Source organism: Tyto alba, unplaced genomic scaffold, assembly GCF_018691265.1.
Source record: "Tyto alba isolate M040663 unplaced genomic scaffold, T.alba_DEE_v4.0 Super-Scaffold_21, whole genome shotgun sequence".
Classification (NCBI taxonomy): Eukaryota; Metazoa; Chordata; class Aves; order Strigiformes; family Tytonidae; genus Tyto; species Tyto alba.
In genome coordinates this window covers 16,798,188-16,818,866 of record NW_024881295.1, presented here as the reverse complement: position 1 = coordinate 16,818,866, position 20,679 = coordinate 16,798,188, and the positions used below count along the sequence as shown (strand labels likewise).

The window sequence follows — 20,679 nt, the reverse complement described above, 5'->3', positions numbered from 1 at the left end:
CTCTTACCTGACGCTTCACTAACTCCATTCACCCCAGCACATCAGCAGCCCCACTTCACCCCACCTCTCATCCTCACAGAATTTCACTGACTTCTGCCACCAAGCCCTGCTTTGGCAAACAACCTCGTCAAAGCTGTTTGAACCATCCCTGCAGTTGAACTTAAAAAATAACCCAAGCTTTTTATTTACAAAATGGAAAGCTCACTTTCAAGATTTTGGTGGCAAGTAGAAACAGACGCAAGGAAGAGGGATAGACAGTATTCTTTGGACCCCCAGCCAAGTGCTTTGCAGCTTTTAGTCTGGAAGTTGCTGGCTAAGGCTAAATCCCTCCAACAATGCCTCACCTGCTACTACCACTTTATCTGAAGTCATAAACACAGCCAGTGAAGAAATTACTTCCAGCACCTTAAAAAGGACTCACTTCCATAATTCACATCTTAACTCAACGGCAGTCACTTTCACTAGCAGCAGAATTTAGGTAGAATTCAGAGTTTCAGACCCTTCCCGCTGAAGCATCTCCTTTAGTTGCCACCTTTGACAGGGTATAATGTTGGCTGAATAAGCGATCTTATCCCATATGGCAATTTTTATGTCTCACATTTCAAAATAAGATCATTGCCTTGCTTGTGCTTGTTGGCGGTCAGGCTGCTACTAGCAGCATTCACAACACTTTGCTGTTGTTAATCATTGGCTGCCTTCACGTATTAATACTTAAAATGAGATATTTAATTAACGCCGTATGTTTCTGGACCAAGTTTCACATGAGCTTTACCAGCTGGGAGAGGTTTTTGTTTCCACCGTGGCACGGCACCCGGGGGTGGACCACCAGTCCAGCACCGTGTGGTGGTACGTCCTCGTTGCCCACGGACATTGACATCACCTGTATTTGTGGAAGTGCCCCATCGGCCGGTGTCATCTTGCATTCCTGGCTGGGAGAGGCACTGGGGCGGCTCGCCATGGTTTACTCCTTTCTCAGAAGCAACGAGGAGGGTTGGTGAGGGCGAAGCTCAGAGGTACACCGCTCCCCTCGTGTCATCTGTTTACACGGCACATGCCTTGTGTGCGTGTGTGAGACAGCAAAGGCTTTTTTTTTTTTTTTTTTCTTTCCCCCTGCGCTAGTTCTTCCTTCTGGCTGTGGTGAGATGGAAAGGTGGGATGCTGTCATCTCTGCCAGCGAGAAGGTTTTCTGTATCTGAGGCTGGCTTGGAAATTCTTTAGGTGACATCACACCATGTCTGTGCAGACTCATTGTTTGTCATGGAAAAGCCATTCAACCATACACAACTTCCTTCCTCCCTAGACTCCCGGAGATAAACTTTCCATTCTGTCTATTCCCTATAGAAACAGACCCAAAACATGTATGCGTGGCTACACACACATACACCTCGCCATCCCTCCGTCACGCTCGGGGCTGTGGGAGGAGGAAAAGGGAGGATATAGAAGATGTGAATAAAGTCACCCTGTTTTCTTCAGACATGGATCCTGCTGTGCCCAAGCAGTAAAACTCCCCTCCTGCCGAGGTTCTGGGTCACACAAGGCTTTTTTGTCCTGAGGCTAATTCTGGCACTTGCAGCCCCACATCTGCCTGCCAGGTGAGATGGGCCGCCAGCTGCAGGTACAGCACATCTGGATGGGGGAGGAAGCGAAGCGTGCTGCAAACAAACACAGCAAGTCCACCATGGCAGGCGCGAGGAATTCGATAAAAAATATACTTCAGTGGTCTGAGCTGCCGAGCCTGGTGATTCATGTCTCGGGCGCTGCTCGTGCAGCAGAGAGAGTGAAAGGCTGGGTTCTTGCGGGTCTCGGACCACGTAGGCCGTGGCCACAACCTGGGGGGGACCCGCACGCTCAGCCTGCATTTGGGGAGCTGCCACCACAGGGGCAGGATCGGGAGGACGGCAAGCCCGGCGAGGAGGCTGTGTGGGAGAGGAGGCAGGGGGGCATTTGTCCGTGGCGGAGAGGTGGGGACCGTGCGGCGCAGGGTGGGACAGGGCGGGTGGGAGACCGTGGAGAGATGGAGGCGACAGAGTGATACAGGCGGCCGTTTCCCTGGGGGGTGAGGGAGGCAGGGCGCCGGGAGCGTTTGTCCCAAGTACCCGCAGGGCTCCGGGATGCTTTCTGCCGGGGTCTGGCAGGGGAAAGGGCTGAGGAGCTGCCGGCTTGCCCCCCGCCTTTGAGGTTCCCGGTGGGTCGAGCGGGGAAGGGAGAAGGGTGTTTGGACAAGAGGAGCCTTTGAAGCCGTTCTCCTGCCCACCACCCCTGCCCATAAAGCCATTAGGCTCTGGTGCCAGCCCCATCTGCGCTCGTCGCCGGCGGCCCCGCCGAGCCTCGCAGACCCCCAGCCCGGGGCGTGGGGCCTGGGCCACGGCGTGCGGCCGTTCTGGAGGCCGTTTTTTTTTTTTTTTGGGGGGGGGGGGGGGGGGGGCGCGGCTCGTTTCCGAGCCGGCCCTGCATTACAAAAGTAGCGGGGCCAGCGCGGCGCTTTGATGATGTGCCCCGCCGGCTCCCCGCACACCTGCGGCCGCGGGGCTCCCCGCCACGCCACGCCACGGGGTGGGATCGCCGGACCACGGGTGGGAGGGGTGGGGAGCGCAGCAAAGGGCCCAAAGGCCCCTCCCGACGCCCCTAAGGGCGAGCCCAGCCCCACACGTGTGTGTGTGTGTCCCCCACACACACACACACCGGGCGGGCCGGGGACGGCGGAGCCCCGGGACCGGGGGCGGGAGGGAGGGAGGGAGGGAGGCAGGGCTGCCGCCGGAGCCCCCGGGAGGCGGTGGCCGGGGGAGGGTCCTGCGGGGTGGGAGGGGGCGGCAGCCGGGCCGTGCTCGCCGCGCCCCCGCCGGCACGCAGGCCCCGCTCCAAGGGTTTCTCCTCCTCGGCGTTTCTCCGCAGGGCGCCCCGTCCCGGCGGCCGGCTCTGCGGGGGCTGCCCCAGCGCCGCCGCCCCCCCCCGCAGCCCACCATGACCGGGCCGAGGCTGGCCCTCGCCGCCGCGCTCCTCTGCAGCTGCACCTCGCCGGTGGCCGACGCCAACTCTTGGTGGTGAGTGAGGGCGAAAAGGAGCGGGGGGGGGGGGGGGGGGGCGCGAAGCCGCCGCCTTTGTCCGCCGCCGCGGGCCGGGGACCGGGCACCGGGAGCGGTGCGGCTGCCCGGCGCTCCCCGCCGGAACTTTTTTGCCTCCCGGGCTTCTTTCGCTGCAGCGGCTCGCTTCTTTCCAGGTTCCCTCCCCAGCCCTCCCGCTGTCCCTGCCCAGTTTCTCGGGACGTGGGACGCAGCCCCTCTCCTCCAGGCGTTTCTGGGCGCCTTTTGTAACGGCGCGCTGAAATCTCCTCCGGGCTTTAGGATGTGGGGAAAGCGTAAGGAGAGGATGGGTAAGGTTTCCTACCCGCTGCCAAAAGCCCTGGGAGCAGCCGCGGAGCCCCCCTTTCCCCTAAAGAGCGGAAAACAGCCCGGCTTGAAGGCAGGCATCGCTCGCTGGCGGGCTGTAAAAAAGCAGCTCACTTTCTTCTTTTGCAGAGAAAGTGCTGAGCTTTCTCTCTGCCCCCTCCCCATCCCGGGTGTCCTCTGCGTTTAAACTCGGGTTACAAACGAGCTGTGTTTCTCCCGCTGGAGCCCTGGAAAAGCCTCGCATCTGGCAGAGCCGTAGAGGGAGGCAGCTGACATGAGAAATGCGCCCGGGCTTTGGGAGCGGGGCTGGGCTGGGCTGGCGGGGAAAGGTGCCGGGCGTTTTGCGGAGGGGGCCTCTCCCTCCAGACTCCCTTGGATGTTTTTCTCATCGTAGGTCTTTGGCCATGAATCCCATCCAGAGACCTGAGATGTACATCATCGGCGCGCAGCCGGTGTGCAGCCAGCTGCCGGGGCTCTCCCCCGGGCAGCGCAAGCTCTGCCAGCTCTACCAGGAGCACATGGTGTTCATCGGGGAGGGGGCCCGCAGTGCCATCAAGGAGTGCCAGTACCAGTTTCGGCAGCGGCGGTGGAACTGCAGCACGGTGGACAACACCTCCGTCTTTGGACGGGTCATGAAAATAGGTAGGAGCACCCAGTCTGGGGCAGGTGCTGCCCCTGTGCAGCTTTCTCCCTTTCTTCAAATACACGTGCGGGAGTGATGAACCCTATTAGCACCACTCCTAAAGCTGCCTTTAATGAGCTTTTTCCACTCCCTGGTGTGCTGGTGCTGCCGGAGTGCTGCCTCTGCCTGGGTGGGTGGCAGCAAGTGCACCTGAGCCACAGCAGGAGCTGGGGGGAGACACACACACACACACACTGCTTTCTGTGGAGGGGGGCGTGGGAAGGTCAGGAAGAGGGAGGCTGCTTTTATTTTGTGTGCTTGTTTAAAGATAGGGAGGGAAGAAGCTGGAATCGGGAACAATGGACCCGTGTTATCATTCACAGCATCTGGAGTGCTCTCGGACAGGGAATGTGGCCCTGAGATGTGGGAAATATGGACTCCCCTGGCATGGGATCTCCCTCCCTCCCCGTTCTGCCACTTTCTGTGTAAACCTAAGAGATTTTTATAATTCCTGCCCTGCTGGCTATAAGAGGCACATTGACAGGCCATTGCTGCACTTGAATTGAGGTGTGACCTAGCTACATTGTCCCAGCTCCTTTTGAAATGCAATCATCTGATGGCAAGAAACTGAGAAATCCGGGCTCAGTTTGATGTGTCCGACAGTCAGGACAATAAAGAAAAGGTGTTAAAACAGCCATTCACACACACACACACATGCACTCTCTCCAACCTCTGTGTGGAGAGGTTTTGCTTCCCACCCACAAAGCCGATCATTTACACTGAAGAACCAGCACTATTTCTCTGTTGTGATGTCAGGGAAAACATTTAGGAAAGCATAGAAAAAGACCTCCAGCTCCTGCACCCCCAGCTGCCCCCAGCATTGCTTGCACCTTTTCAGCTTTACTCTCAAAAAACCCGCCCAGGCAGCAGGACACCAAGAGATGCATCTTTAATACCCCTGGGGCATCAAGGCAATAGGGCAGCAGGGTAACCCAAGTCCTGTGATCCCTTCCATTTGATCCTGAAATTCTTACATGTCATCCTAGAGAATTTTAGGGGTATTTCTGCACGTGTTACTCAACCTTTCAGAATTCCTGATTCAGCCTGCCAGAGCCATTCTAATTCTTCCCTTTCTGCCCAGCTCATACCCCCAAGAAATGCCTGCTTCTCTGGGGTACTCCCCCTGGGAAATGCCATTTCCTGACACATACTTTCAGCTCCTGACACACATCCAAGACATCTGCACATCATTGATCTCTCCCTTTCTGATAGCAAGGGTGGTGGCCAGATGAGGCTGCATGCAATCCCAGATTGCTAAAACTTGTGCTTTGGGGTATAAAACTGAAATTTCGGCCACCAAAGAGAAAGAACAGAAGATACATCTCCGTCTCTCTCTTCTGGTGTGTCCCTCCTTCACATGTAACTTACCCCAAAGAACGGTGTAAATTTCAGATCCTGAAATTGATTCCAGTGATTCCACAATGACACAAGAAAATAGGAATCTCCCCTTCTGGAGCAAACCTCCTCCTCTTCTTCAGTACCTTCTTCCAGCCCTGGGTTGATCCAGTGGGTGAGTCCACACCTGGAGAAAAGAAGTAAGGATGAACTGAGAGAAAGCAAAGATCAGAGCTGAAGGATGAAAAGCTGTCAGGAAGGATCAGAGGGTGTATGGGAAGAAGGGGCTGGAGTGGGTAGCAGAAGAGGGAAGATTCCTCCTCTCTAAAATTAATTTGATCCTGTCAGTTTAGACTGGGAGTAGATTTGAGCTTTGATGAGGAAAGAGGTGGTGTGGGTATGTGATGAGGTATGTCCAGCAGTGCTGCTGCTGTTGTCTGGTTTGCGTGTGCATGCGTTTGTTTGCTGGGAGTACTGTTGTATCTCTGGGAGGAATCTGCTGATGGTAGTGTCTGTGAGGTGACTGCCTGCGGTCACCCGCTGTTTAAAAACCTATCCTAACAAAGAGTTTTGAACCCATCTCCTTTAGATCCTCTGGTCAGTTAGAGCATGTTTGGATGCTTATACTCCAGCACAAGACAGCACAGGAGAGAAGTAGGAACAATGTCACCAAAGGTGGCCGAGTTCTGTGGTCACTGTTGTGTAGTCAGTGATAAGCTGCTGTGGAGGGGGATGCTGCCTCTTCTCTTTGCTCTTAGTTCCACCTTCTGATTGTACTTTTTCCTACTTTGTGATGAGGCATTGTTCGTCATTGCAGCAAAATCTATTTTCCACACTGGGGGAGAAAACAAAGGATTTGAATCTCTCAGATTGTGTCAGCTATAAAGTCATTCTTCCCTGGGTTCATACTGTGTGCCTGTCTCCCCAACCTCTGAGCCCCAGTTCTGGACCACAGCCCTTTTTCTGTACTCTGTGCCAATGGCACGAGAAAGGTCTGGAGACCAGAATATCTGCAAGAGTGCAGAGGCATGCCAGAGTATTGTGGAGGAGGGGAGGAAGAGATAAGAAGGACCCAGAAGGTGTATAGTGTGCCAGCAACCTTGGGCTGCCCACCCACCAATGCAGGCATGGCGTATATTATATGATTTCTTGAGCTGCTCTAGATTGTGAGAGGTGGGGAGAACCTGCCCTGGCCAAGTCCAAACTCTGGGAGATCCTCGCAAGAGCGTTCACTCAGAAACCTGGAAGATTCGTTTCCTTTCCCCCTCGCATAACTTGGCTCAGCTCTGAAATGGGAGACCCAGTCGGTCTGTGTTTAATCATTATACCTTCATTTTGTGCATTTCATAGATGTGAGGCAGTCTAATGATACAGGGCTTTTGTAGAGGCATCCACAGCACCGAAGCAGGCTGCTTTTTAGCATTGTTTTTTCATAGTGTGTGTGTTGTTGTGAGAATTGCTCTTAGCTTTGAAATGTGGTTTATTCAATAATGATACCTGGCAATGTACAAAAATTATCCTTCTGAAGTTGCTTCTTGTTCTGCCAATACAGATTTTAGACCGTGTGTGTGTGATATATATCTCTATATACAAACACATTCCTTACTTCTACATTTATGAGTAAGAGGACAGAGCACTCGAAAAGGTTAGAATTTCCTCAGGGGAGGAGAGAATGTATCTCCTTCAGTGCAATCCTAAAAGCAAGGCTGGGGTTTCCAGGTCAGCCTAGTCATTTCTGGAGCCAGAGATGTTATCTCTTCTGCCTTTTCAAATGCAAAAAAAAAAAAAAAAAAAGGTCATAAAATAAGAGATCAAAGAGAAATCTTTTTTTGTTGTTTTTCTTCGAGATTGACAAACTGCAGGGAAATGGCTTTAAGAAAAATCAGTTGAAACTAAAACTCTTTCATCAAAAAAGTTAGTGACACATTTTCATCACCTTTGTCTTCCGTCCCCACCGGGGCCAGTTCTCCCACCTCCTCCTCGTGCAGCTCCAGGAAAGCAAGCCCTGGGGACTGACGCCTTGCCTGGCCACAGCTCGCCCTGTCATCCTCGCCGGTGCCCCCCGAAAGCTGCCGCAGCCCCAGACACCCAGGCGGCGGGTGGCCAGCGGGCACAGGAGGGCAGCAGAGCTCCGTGGAGCTCGGGGCCGGCGGGCAGAGCCTCCCGGGGACCGCAGCCCCCAGCATCGTCCCCGGCCCGGCCCTGGGTGACCCCGGCCCACCGCTCGGGAGGGCTCGGCAGAAGGGGGGGGGGTTACTGCCTGACCGTCCGTGTAACCTCTGTTCACGTCTGCACAAATCTGGGGAGTAGCACCCCTGTCCTTTGAGATGACAGCACAGAGGTGTGGAGCTGGAGCAAGCTTTGAGATGATGAGTGAAAACCCAGATACCTTCCCAAGGCTGGACGGCGTGGCGGGAGAGCAGAGAAAACTAGGATGTAGAAACCCACAATTGCCCGCTACGAATTTGCTTTGTATTAGCACAGGGTTTCACGCACACGTCTGATCCCACTGCCCAAACCAAGCCACAGTCAACCAAATCTACATCTAGTGAGCACTGTGGTTTGTTCTGCTTTGTGGACAGCAAAGAAGGGAGAAGAAAAAAAAAAAAAAGCTGTGACTTACTTCAGCCTCTCCCACCACCATCCTCAGCTGCCTAAACTCCTCAGGCAGATCCAGGGGCTGCACATCAAGCTGTCGTGCTGCTACAGCTGAAACATGGAGATGGTTAAATATGGACAGTAAAAGTGTAAGTCCAGCCTGTGCTTTCCAGGATCCGAGTCAAGCTGTAAGGATGCTGAGCACCTGGAGTCATGCAGGCTCTGTTGCACAAGCTGTAACACTGGGAGGTCCTTTCCTTGTATGTATTTTAATCTCTATAGATGCAGGGAGTGATCTACTTAACGGGACAATTGATGTGTCCAAAGGGCTCTAACCATAGACACAGACTGGTAGGGGCAAAACTGCACGTTGGACCATTACCTTAAAATACTTGTAACATGCAAAATAAACTGGGTGAATAAAAACTTGATTTTGGTTGCTGAAAAATTACCGTAACTCCCCTATGGGCCAGTCTCAGCTGAATTACCTTAACTAGGAGTCACTCCTCTCTAACTCTCAGACCAGGGAGATTTGGGGGGCATAGTCCTCTCCTTATGACCTGCTAGTAAGGCTCTCACTTCTCTATTATGTGTCCTGTAGCATTTTACTAGCCTTGTGCTGTACTCCAGAGCAGAAGCCCTTAGTGTACAACTCTCATTTGAGGGGGGGAAAAAAAATCACAAATTGTTCTGCGAGGTGGATGCCATTTACAGCCTTGCCTTTGTCTTGGGTCATTACCACTAAGCTGGTGATAAGCTGCTATTAATTACAGATTGTCAGCACATGCAAATTGGAACAAGAGCATACCAAAAGCATCAGCTCAGTCCTGAGGGAGCTGGCACTGAGAGCCTCGTGGGCTGGTGACAAACTGTTCTTGGAGGATCTACCCTCTGAAGTCATTCAAATTTGCTTGAGAGCATCTTGCTGGGGTTTGGTGTAAGGAGCTCTTCACAATCAGATTGCTTATTCCAGTGAAGCTTTGGCAGTTGTTCTCTTTATCACCTGAAAGTTTGGTGATGCACACCAAATGACTCTGAAGGTGTCGGTTTAGCTATTTATTACACCATGTGGTGAGAGTGCAGGTGTGGATTGCCTCCTTCTCCTCATCCCCCTCTCCTCCCCCCGCTTCAGACCCGCAGCGCTGGCTGGTGCAGCACACTTGGCCTCATGCAGTGTTCTGGCTGCGTTGGTGCCCCGGTCAAATTGGGGCTGAATTACTGCCAGGAATACATAGCTAGAGACCCGACCCAGCTGCTTGGCTCAGACTCTAAGCTGTATAGAGCATACACTCCAAGTAGGGCAGTCTCTAGTAAACCTGCTAATGGAAAGTCTTTTCATTTGTTATTGTCTACATGGGAAAGTTTTACTTGTTCCAGCACTGCGGTCCTGTAGGCATTGGGAGGGCCTCTGCCTTGATGCGTTAGTGTAAAAGTGGGTTTCCTTCAGTTTGTCGCAAAACAATTCTCAGCTGACCTTATGTAAACCAAAATAAGGTCAGTGAACCAAGAAGCCCGTAAAGAGTGCTTGTCCCAGTTAAATGAAAACCATCCCAGAGTGATATCTGGCTTAACCAGATACTCCTTTTGCACAGACCTGACTTTGTTAGTTGTTCCCAGTGATTACTGGCAAATTCAGCAGCTGTATCTTCTGCAAGTGAACAACCCTCCTGCTGCATGAGAGTTTCCCCCACGTTATAATGAGAGGATACTGAAGGGGAAAGACGCTGAGCAGTCCATGCCTATGGCATTGCTATTTCTTTTGGGCAAGGCCTGGAGTTTCCAGGGCTCTTAAATGGGAATACATAGGTGTAATAAATAATAGAGGTGTAATAACCCTTGAGGAGCAGCACCTATAAATTCATGAATAACAAGCTCTTCCCAAGAACATTCCTCCAGGCAACAGCAGGAGTCTCAGACCCATCCCTGGTGTGTGTCAGAGAATCAGATTTGGGGTTGATCCTGGTTACACAGAAACTGCCAGCTTCCAGACGGTCAATTGATAGGAGCAGTTACAGTGAAATGAAAACAAAACCAAGATACAAGCATGTGTTAGGCCAGTTCCCCCTCTACCAGAGTGGGGGGGGTACGCTTGCGTTTGACCACCCCGTTCCCTTCTTCCAGTTAATTCTGTGCACCTCCTCAGAGCACACCATGCTCTACTGTCCGGAGCCCGTTTGCTTGCTCCTCGCCGTGCCGTGTTTGTTAAACGAAATCCGTCTCACGTTAATTTGCTTCTCACGTCTCTCCCGCAGGGAGCCGGGAGACAGCTTTCACCTACGCCGTCAGCGCTGCCGGGGTGGTGAACGCGATCAGCCGGGCTTGCCGCGAGGGAGAGCTCTCCAGCTGTGGCTGCAGCCGGACGGCCCGGCCCAAGGACTTGCCCCGAGACTGGCTGTGGGGCGGCTGCGGGGATAACGTGGAGTATGGGTATCGTTTTGCCAAGGAGTTTGTGGATGCCAAGGAGAGGGAGAAGAACTACGTGCGAGGTTCGGAGGAGCAGGCTCGCATGCTGATGAACTTGCAGAACAACGAGGCTGGTCGCAGGGTAAGATGAATGCCGACCCTTTCCTCTTGAAGCAGATTCAGAAGGCTTGAGGTAGATACCAAATTACTTGGAGGTTTGATAGGGTACAGTCCAGTGATGGCCCAGTAACCGTGTATGGTCACATTTTCTGCATTTTTGTGAATATTACGTGCAATATTGATAATTCCAGTTTTAATGACAGACTTCCATTGCTAAAGCCGGTGAGTTCTTGGGTCCGTTGAGATACTGTATGGCACACGTGTGCAGACGCATAAGCCCTTTCCAAACAAACCAGGTGCTGTCATGGCCCACTTTCAAGGTTTACGTCTCAGAAACTGTCATCCCCGAGCTGTCAAAGTGACAGGCTGGTGGTAAAAAGAAGAACCTGTTGGCATGTGGAGTTCTCTTCTACTGCCATCGTTCAGCTTTTTGGGAACGTAGGGCCAGAAGCAAACACTGATTCAAGCTACCTGGCTATCTCTGAAACTTAGGCCTAGCTCAGTTACCTTGGTATTGGGCACAGTAAATAATTTGCACCTAGGTGACAGACATTTTCTGAGAAGATACACAGTTTTGATCTGGAGACCCCTAGGGGTGGAGAATTGGTCACTTGCCTTTGTAGTATGCTACCATCATTAATCACCCTGTTTCAACACTGTACCTCATTATCATTTGAATTTATCTGGCAGCAGCTTCCAATCAGTCCTTTTTCTGACTTTTACAGCTAGAACCAAAAGCCTCTTAGTAAACAGAATTTCCTCTGCATAGAAGTATTTATCTACAGTAATTTATTCACCACTCTTTCTTGACAAACTGGATGGAGCACTGAAGACTCACTTTCAGAGGTTCTCATCAGCCATCAAATCATTTTCATGTCACTTTGGTGTACCCTTTCCAGTTTTCCCATATCCTTTAAGAAACTGGATACCAAAACGACATGCAGGGTTCCGGTGTTGGTCTCACCGATGCTGTAAACGTAGGTGGAGTTGCCCCCTTTGTGTGCATTCAATGTATGCATATTTGCTTTTTACCGAATTTCTCTGTCTGTGATTAATAGCCTGGAAGGTGTGGCATCATTCATACGCAGTACAACTATGCAATCCTGCCTCTTTCCAAATGTAGAACAGGGATACTTACTTGAACATTTGTGCCTTTTCCATGGGGCGTTTAAAATTTTTATTATTCTTCCCTAGTTGTGAGCTTTTCTAAGGTTAATTTTATTTCTAATGCATATTAAAAAATCCTATTAAATGTACTTAGCCTTGCTCTTTTGCACATTCTTCACTAGTATTTTTAGTTTCCTTATCAATTTTCTGACATTTCTTAGTTCTAATTGTTACTGAAATATCTTTCCCATGTATGTCTGTCTTTTTCTGCATGTCATTTGGGCTTCATTTTGCCACCAAAGAAGATTTGCTCTATTTTTTTTGATCGTGAAATCAGTGTGCCGGGTTGAAGCATTGCAAATATTCCATGGTTCTTTTACAAAATCAAATTGGGGTCAATATGCAGTAGGTGGAAAACTGTGGACTTAAAAGCTGTAGAACTCAGTGGGTTTTGGTTTGGGGTTGTTTGGTTGTTGCTTTGTTGGTTTTTTTTTTGGTTTGAAGGGCAAGGGGTCTGCATTTGCTTAGAAATGGTGGGGGGAGGATTCCTCCATGGAGTAGTAGCCTAAAAGTGACATTCTCCTCTGCATTACTGGCTTTGAACATCTTACATGTCTGGAGTCATGAACTTGGATTATTACAAATAAATACCCTGCCTAAAACAGGGAGTGAATATCTTATGAGACTTTTTAACAGCCAGTCCTATTGCCTTGAGGGATCCAGAGACAGAATATGGCCAATAGTTTCAGGCGCCAACTGAACTGTAGTAACATCTGTATTAGAAGATCAAGTCAGAAGATACTTGCTGCACAGCATGGGTAAAACACCACCCTGTCTTGTTATTCTTGTTATATGGGCAAGAATCTCACTGAGCTGTGATTTCAGGTGATGATACGGTTTTAGATGGAAGAAAGCTTTGTCCTGCTTTAAGGACAGAGTTAAAGCCAGTTATGTCCTCCCTTTACTACAGTGCAGAAAGTTGTTCAAATTGTGCTTGGAATGCTACAGTGCCCGTGCTTCTTTGGACTCCAGAGACAAGCTCTCAAGGCGATTTCTGTGTCTCCAGTTAACATAGGACCTGGACAAAAGCTTTCCAAAGGGGCCAGCAAAAGACAGTGTTATTTCAAGCTTGGTTTTTGTAGACTCTGTAGAACAGATGGCTGTAGAAAATAACCTTAGATTAAATGAACACAAGTCATTTTAGATTACAGTAAATGGAAGTATAAACCAGTATGTAATTAAGCTTGTGAATTTCAAAGAACAAACTCTGATAAACTAAGGAAGCCAGTTAGTAAACTCAGCTAAGGAACAAGATGTGGAGGAGGTCTGGAACTTTTTCAAGTCCAAGATGCTAAAGCCATTACAATTTCGCATGCCAAGCAAGAGGAAAAAGCTTGTAGGAAGAATATCCAGACCTCACTGAATGAATAACTACCACAGAGAAGCTGTTAGGAATAGACTGAGAGCCTACTAGGAATGGGGAAAGAAAGAAAAAAAAAAATAAAAACAAAACAAAACAAAACCAAAACTGATAGCAAATAATTAAAAGCTCTGTCTTAGAGGTCAAGAAGTGTAAAGATGAAGTGAGAACGGTAGAAAATTACACTGAGTCAGACCTTGCAAAGGGTAGTAAAGTAAACAGCGGAAGTTTTTTAAACTTTGCACATTGGAGGAGATTGGAAGAAAGGAGACTGGTAGTCAGTGAGATGAGGCTGAGTCTAAAGACAGAGCAGTTTTGGTCACCAAAGTGAGTGCTTTACCCAGGGCTTCAAGTTGGAATAGGGGGCACTGCTCATGGGGAGGGGTAGCGTATGTCTACTGCACAATGAAGATATCTTCTTCTGTCCTCAACACCTCTGCCTAGGAGAGTAAGTGCTTGTAGTGTTGATTTTTTAAATCCACCTAGGACTGTGCTCTTTGGGGGAAGCCAGGCAGAGTGCCCTGGGGACAGGCAAGGTCTATCACAGTGGGCAGTGGCGGATGGTGCTGGTGCCCTGTGGGAGCAAGGAAAGCATGCGGGGGCAGCTGTCCTCTTCGGGCAGGTAGAGGAAGAGGAGCTGAGCAGCAGCCCTTAGAAATATATTAGCATGGGAGCAAAGGATAAAGGCTGGAAATGGAAATTATCACAACCAAGGTGGGAGTAAAACTCAGGTAGCGTAAAGCTCTCAAGTCACCAGGACTGTCCACTTTCTTTCCTGGCACTCTGAAAGAGCTGGCACCTGGCAGCACAGGCAGTGTGACCTGGGCAGCATTTACAGGAGGACCTTGGGGGAACGGGTATGCCAGAGGAAGAAGCAAAATGGGAAGTAATTTGAGAAGAATTTCTCAAAGTTTCATCACACAATCATTTAGAACATCACTGATTTCCTAGAAGCAAATAGATCTGATTGATCTCATTTATCTGAACTTCTGGGAGACATTTTATGTATTTCCCACATGGGAAACACTTGGTTAAATTGGAAAAGATAAGGAAAAATGCAGCAGCTATGAGGTGGACAAGAAACTGGTTGAAGGAAAGATGTCAGTAAGTAGTGTGAAAGGATATATCTTGATCTTGACAGAGCTTAATTAGCAGAATTCTTCAAGGACTTGCCTCAAGACGGACACTTAGTATTTTTGTTTCTCAGCCTCAACACAAAAATTAGGAATGGGCTGATGAAATTTGCTGATCATGCAAAGGTGGCAGGTATTATGAATACAGAGGAGAATCCAAATTTTGCACAGCAGGTAATGACATCCAATAAAACTACGTTAAGATCATTATTTGAGGTCTTGTATGAAAAACATGTTAGTCATTAGGAAATGAGTGGAAAAGAATTGGGCACAGCACTCAGCTGCAGATGACTGCAGAGGTAATGTGGCTCGGACGGTGGTAAATATCATATAATGTACTAGGGAAAGTCTTTTCATAAAACATGGGTCTACACTACTAATGCCATTGTGCTAAGCTCTTGTGAGGCCCCAAAATATTGTATGTTCTCATATTCCCAAGCAAAATGACCTCAGACTAGAAAAGGCTTGTTAAGGTTGACCCAAGGGATAGGAATCTTTTCTTAAGAAAGGGGGCTAGAATAGCTTGCCATGTTTAGCCTAGCAAAGTGAAAGTTGAGAGAGGATATGACTGATGTCTGTGTTCGTGGGAGAAATAATAGGGGAGGAAAAGTACTTTTTAAGCAAAAGGCCAATTTGGCACAATAGCAAATGGGCATAAAGTGAATACATTTAGGCTGGAAAATAGAAAAAAGATACTTTATCATTGGAACAGTGATCAGAATAATGATGGCTGAAAAGCTAATTGCTTTTAAAAGGGTACTCTGTACATTTAAGGAAAATATTATTTGAAGCAGTGCCTATAATAGCAAGAGATCATACTTAATAACTGAGGAGGTCCCATCTAGTGCTGCATTCCTAAATGTTTTCACTTCTGAGATTCTGGTTTTGGAAGTAGGAAGGTGCATGTGTAACTCCATACTCCCAAAAGTTGGTGCTGAGAGGAAGGAGTACTGGAGACACGGCAGTGAGCATTGCTAAGTGGCCACCGGGTGCCACCCCACAAACAGCCTTGCCACACTTTCCCAGCCAGTGTTTCAGCTGATCTCTTCTGATTTCCAGGAAGACTTTTGGCGTGTCCCCCTCATTCAGTTTCCTGAGGGTGAGAAAGTTCTCCTTGAACCCTGAGGAGGTCTGGTGGCAGGAGAGAACATTGTCCCTGCTCTCTGTGGTTCTCAGAAGGAGCTGAGAGGGACAGGAGGGGACTACAGGTCTTTTATCTTTCAGGCACTTCTGACCCCATCACCCCTTCACTCCACGTCAGAGTCCTTGTGGTGGTGGCTCCTGGCTTTACTGCCCTTGTTTGTTTGTCTTTGGCTGTTATCTCAATATGTCCTTTCCTTCCATCTGTCTTTTTCTCCCAATTGGTCTCCATTACCCTCTTTTATTTCCCCCTTGTTCCTTATCTGCCGCCCTGTCTGGCGGACTGTGGCAGTCAGTCCTTCCACGCTGTTTACCCAGTCGGCATATGGCAGGCCTCAGTCATCAGTCACTCAAGGCCCTGCCAGAGGAGCCTGGAAGGGGGTCTGGCTAATTGACCACATAGGAATTCCCCATTAATTCTCTTTCCGTTCCTGTTCTTGCAAGAAAAGAATTGGAAGAGAACTTGGGCTTATGGGAAGGGGCTTTAAGCCTTTCCATTAGAGGTGTTTTCAACCTGTTTAAGTGGCATGGCCATCGATCAGACCCTGCTCTCAGAACTGCATGTGGGGTCTGTTATTCTTTACCTTGACCTGAGCCCGGCCAGAGAGGAATTCTCCAATTTCCTCTGCTTTCTCCCCATCCAGGCAGCAAAGGGGGAGAGTGGGAGAGCCATTTAGTGGCTGAAGCTATGATTACCTCCATGGGACGCTGATAATGAGAGCTGTGGGAGGCTGAGCAGTGCCATGCTTACCTGTGATAACTGGTAGCGTTCGCATTCCCCAGCACAGCTACTACCCACATGGGCCAGATGTTTTGAGCATCAGTTGCTTAAAGCCAAGGCGGAGTGAACTCAGTCCCATGACATTAACTGAGAGGGATCGAGTTGCAGTGTTTTTCTAAAGGAACAAAGCCGAGGATTAGGAAGAATCATAATACTTTATAAAAACACATGCAAGGGCAAGAGAGGCACAAGTGGCCTGGGATTTGACAGAACCATAACCAAAAAGTGCTAACACAGGCTTATAACAAGCAGGCTGGCAATGCAGTGAGGATATAGTAAGTGTCTGGAGCTCGGGAAATTCAGCTGTAGCTCTGTCTGGTTATAGTACAGCAGGAGTCCTTAAGTAACAGTGTGGTTGGTCCTCTGCAGTTGTAGTTCGATCCAAGACAAGTGCTTAACTCCCAGCCTGTAGCTGTTAGATTGCGCTGTGAGGGATTGCCTCAGTAAATTGAGCTCCAAGAAGCAGAACTAAAGCTCCTCTGTTTTAAGGACTCACTCCACTGACTTTTTTGGGAGCTGGATTGGCCTCCATGTGATTTAGCCATTAAGCCAAATTGGATCTTCACTAGCTGTCAAAAGCACTAGATGTTAGTTAGACCAGGAGCAACCAGTTGTTGTAGAACTGTGACCTCTCGCTGCTGGTCCAGAAAGTAGTCGTAGGCAGAAGGTTTTGCTTGCAGTATGCTCAATTGCCTTAATCACCTACTCCTTGGCAAGCAAATGCAGAGAGCTGGGGAGTTTTCATCTGTGTTGGTGAGCGAGGCAGAAAAGAGACCTCAGTGTTTGGCTGCTTTCTTCAGCAGAAAACCTGGCTAGAAGACATATTGCCATCTCCTTCAGAACATCCTAGTTTTTTCTCACGTTCCTTGATCTGCCCCACCAGATACAGCTGGTGGTAATTTTGCAGCTTACGCCAAACAGCTCTGCTTGGCACGTGGGATCTGGCAGGAGCACTGCCCTGCGAACGTGCAGGACGGTCATGGGGGAGCAGATGTGAGCCTGATGGTGAGAACGTGAGGACCAAGGAGGGGGGGTTGCTGCTCTAACACGGAGTAGCTCTGATTGCGTGGGGACGCCAGCTCTTCGCTTTGCAAACGCTGTCAGTACCCGTGCGTGCTGACGGGATCCCACGTAGCGTGCAGTTTTGTACCCGTCTGTGAAATTAACAGAAAGAACAAACACAACCTTCATTTTCAGTTTATTTTGAGCTTTGTTGTTCTATTTTTCAGTATTTGTGCCCTCCCAGCTAGTGTGGGGATGAGAGTAACCACGGTTTTCCTTTACATCATGTACTTGCTTTGCTCAGGGTTTAACGCTCACAGGCCTAGACTTCTAAGGCTGTTTGTTGGTTTTGATGCCGGATTTGATGATGGCTCTACAGCCCCCGCAGACTCCTGAAAACGTAGCTGAAAGTATTTGGGAAAAGACAGCCCCCGGGAGTCTGGCGTTCGCTGTGTAAAAGGGAGGCCGCTCTGCGTGGGGACAGAGCGGTGGGTGCAGGGGCAGCTCTGGGCACAAGATGGCGCAGGCTCGCAGGTCGGGCTCGCGCCTCGGGCCCGCTCGTCACGGAGGGCGCTGGTAGCCCCTCGGGCAGAGGGGAGCTGCCCTGTTCCCGGGGAGGGGCGTTCCTCTTTCCTCATCCCCGCGTCACCCCTGCTTGCTCCTCTCTGGAAAGCAACGGCTCCCCTAGACGCTGCCCCTGGACGGGTTCCTCTCGGCGGAGACAGAGGGAAAGGGCGCGTGCCCGTGGTTTTATTTCAAAAGGGTGCAGACGAATCGCTGTCGGTTCCTGGTGCAGGTGGTAGGAAATGGGCATGTTCCCAGGTCTTCCTTTTTTTGCAGCTCCGAAGTGAAAAACATCCAATACCACGATGGTCCATGAGACTGGGGGAATTTCCAGGGTCCGGGTAGGGAGGACTCTTGTTCTTTCCTGCTCTTGACCCTGCTGTCAAGTCAGAAATCAGCCAGGGGATAAGAAGGTGGGGTGGGGAAGTCATGTTTGCAGGCAGTGTGACCAGAAATAGAAATATTTAGGGAACAGGAATGCAACAGAAGGAGGAGGAGACTTTTGCCTCTTCTGAAGGAAGAGACACAACAGAAATCGGGGGATAACCAAGGCAGCTAGGAAAACGTGATGAATTCCTTATACTTAAGCCAGCTGCCAGCGCAGGCGGGAATTAACACAGCTTTGCCTGATGGCGTTTCTTTTCCCGCAGGCCGTGTACAAGCTGGCGGACGTGGCCTGTAAGTGCCACGGCGTGTCGGGCTCGTGCAGCCTGAAGACCTGCTGGCTGCAGCTGGCTGACTTCCGCAAGGTGGGCGACCTGCTGAAGGAGAAGTACGACAGCGCCGCTGCCATGAGGATCAGCCGCAAGGGCAAGCTGGAGCTGGTGAACAACCGTTTCAACATGCCGACGCAAGAGGACCTGGTCTACGTCGACCCCAGCCCGGACTATTGCCTGCGCAATGAGACCACGGGCTCTCTGGGCACCCAGGGCCGACTGTGCAACAAGACCTCAGAGGGCATGGATGGGTGCGAGCTGATGTGCTGCGGACGGGGTTATGACCAGTTCAAGAGCGTCCAGGTGGAGCGTTGCCACTGCAAGTTCCATTGGTGCTGTTATGTCAAGTGTAAAAAGTGCACAGAGATAGTCGACCAGTACGTCTGTAAATGAAAGGAGCCACCAAAGCAACAAATCTATATTATATAAATCTATATAAATATATTTTATATTTGTATAAATAAACAGATGATGATAATAATTAAAGAAGCTTATTTAAGAGACATTTTGGTTTTGAAATTTCCCCCATCAGGCCAGCTGGTTTGCCGTTCCTTCAGTTCTGCTGGGGAGTTTGAGTGCATCTCCCCTTGGATGTTTCAGTCAGGGTGAAGAGGCTGAGGAGGTGCTGACAAAGTGAACTCCCCCCTGCACACAAGCACACACTTTTTCATTACAGAAACAAAGCCAGCGAGAAGGAGAAGAGTGGGTTCTTTCTGCTCTCTCATCGGTAAATCTCGGCATTTGGCATAGTTATTGCACATCTGAAATTACAGCCGGATGCGGGTGAGTCCTAGTTACCTGAGTTTCAAACCCTGCCACCCCACTAAACCCACTGGGGAACCTGGAACCAATTCTCGATCCCTCTAAAGGGCTTTGTCGCGTTAAGAGGGAAAGTTAGCCAAGGCTCCTCTCCAAGAATATGGCTTAAAATCCAGAGTCCTGTGAACTATTCCTGGACGCTGCACAGACCACGATGTGGTGGAGGAAGGTTTACAACCTGCTGTTGTGAGGAAGGAAGGTGTGACTGTGGCTGACCAGTGCACAGCCTGGGCGTCCCCGTGAAGCCAGCACCTAGCTCTTCTGTGCCGCCTGGGCAAAGGGGAAGGTCTGTCCAGCTCAGACTACGGGGCTATGTGCGTGAGGGAGGTTTGTTTTTTTGTTTTGGTTTGGTTTGTTTTTTTTCTTTTAATCCCATGCTGAACCTTAATTTGTCAATATAGAGGAGGAGCTGCCAGTGCCCAGGGATGTTTGCAAAGGCAATATACTTCATGTTTTGTCAGTAGAAGGAAGCATTGCACGCACACACGTGCACATGGCTGCATAAGCACTCCTCATACCGCTGCCGGTTTTCCTCTTTGAAGTGGATGCAGGTGGTCTCCTTGTTCAGCTCTATTAAATCCTCCTCACCACCATCCCAGATGTATAGTTTCTCTTTAACATTAAACACCCCTCAATGACATTTCTTTCCCTCTGTTGGTTGTGTATATGTGTGTTTTTGTTTTACTCTTTTGGTGGGGTGTCTTTTATTTTGCTGCTCTGTATTTCAGAGTCCAGGGGCCATGCTATTCCTCGGCATAAGCTAACCACAGATACGTTTGCTCCCAGAATGTGGGCGTATGTTCACTGATGGAAGTCTTTTCTGTGTTTTTCCTTGGTAATAAAAGAGTATAATAAAATTGTACTAGGGCAGAAGGCATTACCAAAGTCTGCTAATCAGTCTTACCACATTGGGATTTTAGTAGAATCCAATTCATAAAGCAGGGAACAAATGCTTTTTCTAGCACAAGACATTTCCTGTGCCTCAGCATCTGCAGAGTTCATTTGCAGTCAGAACAATCAAGAGAAGCCAGTCCCCAAAATATAAGGGTTTGCTAATATACATCCCCTTTGTTACTGACATTCCCAGGGTGTTGGTTTTTTGGTTTGTTTTTTTTCACTGTAAATTTTAAAATGCACAAAATATGCCAATAAGCAAAGAGCTAGTCATGAACATTATTATTTTTATATCAAGCCTCTGTTTCTTATAAAGCATTGCAGTTTTACAGATTCCACCATTTCAGCCACCAGAGAAGAATTTATATGTACCTTTCATACTTCAAATATTTGAGGACTCCAGAAAAGCACAAGGAAGAAAAATTATGTTTAATAATTAGGAGCTGTTGTTTTTTTAAACCAATGTGTCCAGTTTTTATTTTATTTTTTTTAATCCAACAGGCAATATATTTGTTGGCATCCCAGAATGCAGTTTCTTGGAATATAAACAGTGGCCTAGATTTATTTTATTATATAAAA

At 49.3% G+C, this 20,679-nt stretch overlaps 1 protein-coding gene across 3 annotated transcripts in view; it reads left to right on the top strand.

Annotated features, from left to right (window-relative positions):
• Window positions 1-19,846, top strand: part of WNT5B (Wnt family member 5B) — a 75,871-nt gene extending 56,025 nt beyond the window's left edge. For all 3 annotated transcript variants that reach the window (XM_042795401.1, XM_042795402.1, XM_042795400.1), the window contains exons 2-5: window positions 2,893-3,041; window positions 3,781-4,028; window positions 10,254-10,546; window positions 18,322-19,846. In XM_042795401.1, coding sequence (XP_042651335.1) covers window positions 2,893-3,041; window positions 3,781-4,028; window positions 10,254-10,546; window positions 18,322-18,780 — 1,149 coding nt within the window. In that variant the 3' untranslated portion in view covers window positions 18,781-19,846. The remainder of the gene's footprint in view (window positions 1-2,892; window positions 3,042-3,780; window positions 4,029-10,253; window positions 10,547-18,321) is intronic.
• Window positions 19,847-20,679: the final 833 nt, after the last annotated feature.